General features: G+C 37.8%; 1 protein-coding gene across 1 annotated transcript in view; it reads right to left on the bottom strand.

The window, feature by feature from the left end:
* Window positions 1–891: 891 nt before the first annotated feature.
* Window positions 892–6,203, bottom strand: part of alg9 (ALG9 alpha-1,2-mannosyltransferase) — a 12,443-nt gene continuing 7,131 nt past the window's right edge. The window contains exons 10-15 of the mRNA XM_016295887.1: window positions 6,124–6,125; window positions 5,591–5,720; window positions 5,221–5,368; window positions 4,478–4,607; window positions 3,366–3,496; window positions 892–1,638 (exon numbers count right to left, since the gene is read on the bottom strand). Of these exons, the coding sequence (XP_016151373.1) occupies window positions 1,515–1,638; window positions 3,366–3,496; window positions 4,478–4,607; window positions 5,221–5,368; window positions 5,591–5,720; window positions 6,124–6,125 (665 nt within the window). The 3' untranslated portion in view covers window positions 892–1,514. The remainder of the gene's footprint in view (window positions 1,639–3,365; window positions 3,497–4,477; window positions 4,608–5,220; window positions 5,369–5,590; window positions 5,721–6,123; window positions 6,126–6,203) is intronic.

Below are 6,203 nucleotides of genomic sequence, written 5' to 3'. Positions count from 1 at the left end.
TGTGTGTGTGTGTATATATATATCTACAAGTGTTTTAAAATTAATTTGTATTTTTTTTACAGCAGAGCAGAACTGGGACAATAATAATTTTACATATTTAATATTTAAAATATGTAATTAGTGATAATTGTTGAATTTTCTTTATAAATACAAAATTGTATAATATATAAAATATGTATAAATATGTATAAAATATAAATATGGTTGTCACAACCACATGGACTTTGTTTGTTTTCACCATTCCTGCCTTTGTTAGTGGTTGTTGTGGTTACTGATTTGATTATATTATTCTTTTCAGTTGTGTGTAGCTTATTATCCTGGTTTGGTCTGTGTATTTCAGTTCCTGTCTGTTCCGTTTGAGTTTTTCGGGTCTGGTCAATGTTACATGAGTCGCCAGCCTTCCCTTGTTTGGATTTACCCAATCTGTGGATTTATTAAAGACTGCTTATCTTCTTCTCGTCTTCGTGTGTGTTTATTGACTGTCTGTGACAGTTGTGTTCATTTTAATCATATGTTCATTTTTAGAGCATAGCAGAACTAGGAAAAACATAACATAACATTTACATATTTAAAACTATATAGAAATGTGCTAATTGTTTCGAAATTAATAGTTTAGTAAAATAAATATTTGTAATTTTTGACAGAGCAAATCTAGGGAGAAATCATGTTTACATATTTAATAGAAATGTGTGATCATTTTTTAGTTTAGTTGTAAATAAAATAGATATTTGTAATTCTAAGAAGAACAGAACTAGGACAAACATCCTATATTAAATAGAAATATAATTTTTTGAAATTTTTTTTGGAGCAGAATGGGGAAACATTTGACATTTTACTGATTTAAGATTTTACATACCTCAATGACTGTTTTAGACTTATAGGAAATAACAATTCCCTGATATTTCTAGGCTTTCTGAGATGGCCCAGCCACACATTAAGACAGCCTTCTTTTATTTGACTCAATCACAGTTAACACTGATATGATTAAGATGACAAACATGATTTGGAATGCAAACACTCAACAGTCCTGGTCTGCAGTCTGAACTCACAGTCCATGGCCACATTTACTGACGACGGAACTGGAGGAAACCAAGAGAGTTTTTGGTGCAACTTTCATCTTGAGATGCTGAGGGCTGGCCTGGACCAGTTGCTCAAACAGGAAGTTCAGCTCTGAATGGATGTATGGATGGATGATGACACATGAGATCTGGTTTGGATCTGCATTAATATTCAGTTCATTGTCCCAGATCAAGGCTGTGGTCATAACAAACAAAGGACTGTAGTCCTTAAAGGGTTGTCTAAACAGAAATCTTCTGAAATGCTTCAGAAAGATGCAGAGAAGCCCAAGCAGGAATAAAGGAACAAAGAGAATGGAATGAAGCGGAGATGATGGGGAAAGACGGGTAAGGCATCCATGCTCTGTGCTGGAACTGTCCAGGATGGCCAGCACCACTGAAGTCTACATACAGGCCGATACTGCATGGCTTGATAGCCAAGATGGTTACTCTGGTAGGTCAGGCTTGCATTCTTTTCCGGGTTTGCTTGGGTCGTCTCGGTTTGAGGATGACATATCTGCTGTAGGTGGTGTATTGCTCAGACAGAAATGGGATAAAAAAGGCCCTGAGCAATCTGGACGACCTGTGTGGGAAAGACACGCAGAGTCATGAACAGACCAACAACGTTTAAAGCAAAAAAAAAAAAAAAATGACGTAATATGCACAAGACAGTCTACAAAATCCATAATTCTAGATCACTTATAAATGAACTAGAATCTACTTTCTTTAAAGGGGTCATATGATGCGATTTAAATTTTTCCTTTCTCTTTGGAATGTTACAAGCTCTTGGTGCATAAAGAAGATCTGCAAAGTTGCAAAGACTAAAGTCTCAAATCCAAAGAGATATTCTTTATAAAAGTTAAGAGCCAACCACGCCTACCTAAAACGGCTCGTTCTAACACGCCCCCACATGTCTACGTCACAATGTGGAAAGATTTGCATAACGCCGCCCAAATGTTCACACAAAGAAAGGTGGCGTAACTTTTATTCTCGCTGTAGTATTGTTGTTGCCGCCGCCGCCATGTTGTGGAGACGCTGTGTGTTTCGTTGTGAAAGCGAAACTACTTTGTTTGACCTTCCAAAAGAGGACAATATCCGCTTCATCATGCCTGGAGCTGATAAGTGCTGGTTGCTGAGGAAATACAACAACTTTGCATTGTGGATCACCGGATTGGCTTTCACCGTGGACAAAGCGGAGTCCAACCGTTTGTTGTTTGTCATTTCTCCGATCACAAATGCAGACAGTGTTTTATGTTTACGCGGCGCGATGCAACGTGTAAAAAGACAGTATAAGTCATTATAATCAGTAATTATGTCCCCACTGGATGCAACAAATGCCTCGTTTATAATGGGTTTTAATGTTTTTGTCTTGTCGCTCTGGCCGGACACGGCATCACAGGTATGGTAAGGGGCGTAACATTTCCGTCACATGCTTGAGGTATATACGATAAGGCAAGAAGTATGGACCCGTGTAAATATCGGATCAGCTTTCCAGCGCTGGAGAGAACTCAAGGAGCGGAGGCCTGCGATCGGACGCCGAGGTTGCTTTGTTTCTTCTCAATAGGTGAGTAACACCGTGTCTACAACAGCTAAAGTCTGCCTACACTGGACGCGATCAAACGACCGTTGAAAACCATTTGAAATTTGTGTCAGCACGTCATAAATAGAACCCGGCAGCAGTTTTCTGTCAGGATTTGTTGCACCGCGCCGCTCACGTCCGGTGTAGACACGGTGTAATATTGGTTTTGCTTTGTTTCACAGAACTAATCTTTGCCTAGTTTGCGTACGTATATGTGGGGAGGAGCTATCAAAATAGGGGCAAGACCCTTTTGGGGTAGGGGCATGTTTGTTTTGGTGATTTCAAATATTAACATTGGCTACCAGAAATCGCTTACCCTGCCTTTAAACCGCATAAACACATTTCATTACACCAAATAATGTTCTTTTTAGCAACATCATATGACCCCTTTAAAAACAAAACATATCCACATTTATTTCCCCATCATGAACTGGGCAATAAAGACACCCAGAGATAATGACTGATTAATTGGGTCAAGGATAATCTCTTTTAGGATGATCAGACATCAAGTGTCACAACAATGAATGATGAGCGCTTGACAATGATGTCATAGTATCTTTAAAAGAACAAGGGGGCCCTCTAATGGATAAGCACACACCCTACAATTTTCAATGACTCTTTACAGCAGAATTCATATGCTCTGCATGGATTACCCACACAAGAGTCTCTTGTATGTTAACAAATTTCCACTTGTTTTCAAAATTGTCCATTCTCCACACAAAAAGACTTGCCTAGTAGTGTCTAGAAAAGGCTTTTCAGCAATAACGCTCCACTCCTCTTTGTTAGTGGCGTATCGTGGTTCACGAGGGGCTTCTGTTTCAGTTGCCAGATCCACCAGGTAATGACACTGCTTCAGTTCTACCTGAGAGCAAGAGAACATGGAAAATTACACATGTACTTCACATACAGCTGCAACACTGATCTTTTAAGACAGAGCTAGATTAGCTCTCAAATTTTTAACAGCTTTACACTTTAAACCAAATGTTGTGCTGTTCATCTTGAATGAGTCTCGTATTAACACTCGGAACCCCTTATTGAAGACTTTACTGAACTGCTTAAAGGGGTCATATGATGCGATTCAAATTTTTCCTTTCTCATTGAAGTGTTACAAGCTCTTGGTGCATAAAGTAGATCTGTAAAGTTGCAAAGACTAAAGTCTCAAATATAAAAGTTGAGTCAACCACGCCTACCTAAAACGGCTCGTTCTAACACGCCCCCACATGTCTACGTCACGATGTGGGAAGATTTGCATAACGCCGCCCAAATGTTCACGCAACTTAAAAAGAGATTATAAGTCATTATAATCCGTAATTATGTCCCCACTGAATGCAACAAATGCCTCGTTTATAATGGGTTTTTATGTTTTTGTCTCATCGTTCCGGCCGGACAGGGCATCACAGTATAGTAAGGGGTGTAACATTTCCGTCACACGCTTGAGGTATTCGGTCAATCACAATGCACTGGATAGCTGGCCAATCAGAGCACACCTCGCTTTTCAGACCGATGAGCTTTGTAAAAATCGACGCGTTTCAGAAAGGCAGGGCATAGAGGATAAACAATAATGTACAGTATGTGGAAAATAATGTGTTTTTTTAACCTTAAACCGCATAAACACATTTCATTACACCAAATACACAAAATAATGTTCTTTTTAGCAACATCATATGACCCCTTTAAGATAATGAAGAGGAAGTATGGAGAAAAAAAAAAGTCTAATCACTGTTGATCTTGATTCTTTAAAAAAAAAACAGAGTGAGCTTTCACACATTCAACAGTTATTAGGCTTCATAACCTTGCAATTAGTCAAATGCTAAACGGAAATGTATGTAGTGGAACACTCAACGTATCGTGACAGCTCCTCAAGATTCTGATCATTCATGTCTGATGGGATCATCCAGGTGGCATCAGGACCCATGGAATATGGCTTAGGTAACTGACCCCTGAACTCTGACTGGATAAACTGTAAGTGCCAGCTGTAAAACAAGATGATACAGTTAGTATAGATCATAGACCTATAACAGTGTTCAAAAGTTTGTGGGATTTTATTTTAGGTTTTTGAAATAAGTTTATTATCTTATACTAAAAACTGCATTCATTTGATCCAAAATAGGCAAAGCAGTAATATTGTGAAATATTATTACAATTTAAAATATGTTTTATATTTCAATATATTTTAAATGTATTTTAATCCTGTGATGGCAAAGCTGAATTTCAGCATCATTACTCCAGTCTTCAGTGTCACATGACCCATCAGAAATCATTCTAATATGCTGATTTGCTGCTCAAGAAACATTTCTTATTATCATCAATGTTAAAAACAGTTGTGCTGCTTGATGTGTTTGTGGAAATAGGTTTTTTCTAGATTCGTTCATGAATATAAAGTTGAAAAGAACAGCATTTGTTTGAAACAGAAATCTTTTATAAATGTATTTACTGTCACTTTTGATCCATTTAATGCATCCTTGCTGAATAAAAGTATTAAAATTCTTTCAAAAGCAAAATACAACTCATACTAACCTCAGACTTTTGAGCGGGGGTTTATAGTCATGTGGCGTCTTTGAGAATTTAATCAGAATACAAACTCACTTGTTGGGCAGGAGAAAACTGCTGGGGAAGCGGTACCACTCTTTCCCCGCACAAACATTAACCAGTCTTCCTTCTGGAACCGTGTGGATTGCAGGGTCTTTAGCAATGCGATGAAACTCTGGATACAAATCCAGCGGAGCATGATAGCCTTAAAACACACAGCAACCCCATGTTAGAGAGACATCACAAAAGGAGTACTTTACTGCACAAGGTAAGAATATGATTATCCTTTTGTTTTATCCTCAACTTCATCTGGCTGCTAGATAACTCTAATATGAGGGCATGTTTCAGCAGAACTAGTCTAAATCTCTCTCTCTGTATCTCTTTCTCAACATCGTTATTGTTGAGCCCTTATATGTTTTGCCCTTACCTCTGAAGAGGGCCACAGATCGGGACAGCGAGAGCGCTCCAAACAGCAGCACAGAGCCGAGAGCCAGCCAGTTGGAGGAGATGGTGTAGTGTTCCAGACGGTAGCGCTGGAATATGAAGTGATAGCACTTCTACATGGATAAACAGACAGAAAACAGTTTCTAAAGGGAAATGATTTGAAGTATCACATGCATACTTTACGCAGGTTTAGCAAACTAATTTACAAAACACTGAGGAAATATGCCAATAAAGATGTGCAGTTGTCCATAGTTTTTAAAGGCTTTTTTTTTTTTTAAAGAGTTCCATATACACTACCATTCAAAAGTTTCAAATATTATAAATATATTAATACATTTACTCAGCAAGGATGCATTAAATTGACATTTGTGTTACAATTTCTATTGTTACAAATGTTATTATAATTCTTATATTCTTATTATAATGTTTCAAATAAATGTTCTTTTGAACTTTCTATTCAACAAAGAATTCAGATTTTTTTTTCTTCTTTTAAACAAAGCCTGCATCACGGTTCACAACTGTTTTCAACATTGATCATTTCAACTGTTAATGTGACACTAAAGACTGGAGTAATGGCTGCTGAAAATCCAGCTTTG

This window comes from Sinocyclocheilus grahami, unplaced genomic scaffold (genome assembly GCF_001515645.1).
Source record: "Sinocyclocheilus grahami isolate Dianchi unplaced genomic scaffold, SAMN03320097.WGS_v1.1 scaffold342.1, whole genome shotgun sequence".
In the NCBI taxonomy this organism is placed as follows: Eukaryota; Metazoa; Chordata; class Actinopteri; order Cypriniformes; family Cyprinidae; genus Sinocyclocheilus; species Sinocyclocheilus grahami.
This window is presented reverse-complemented; position numbering and strand designations above follow the sequence as displayed.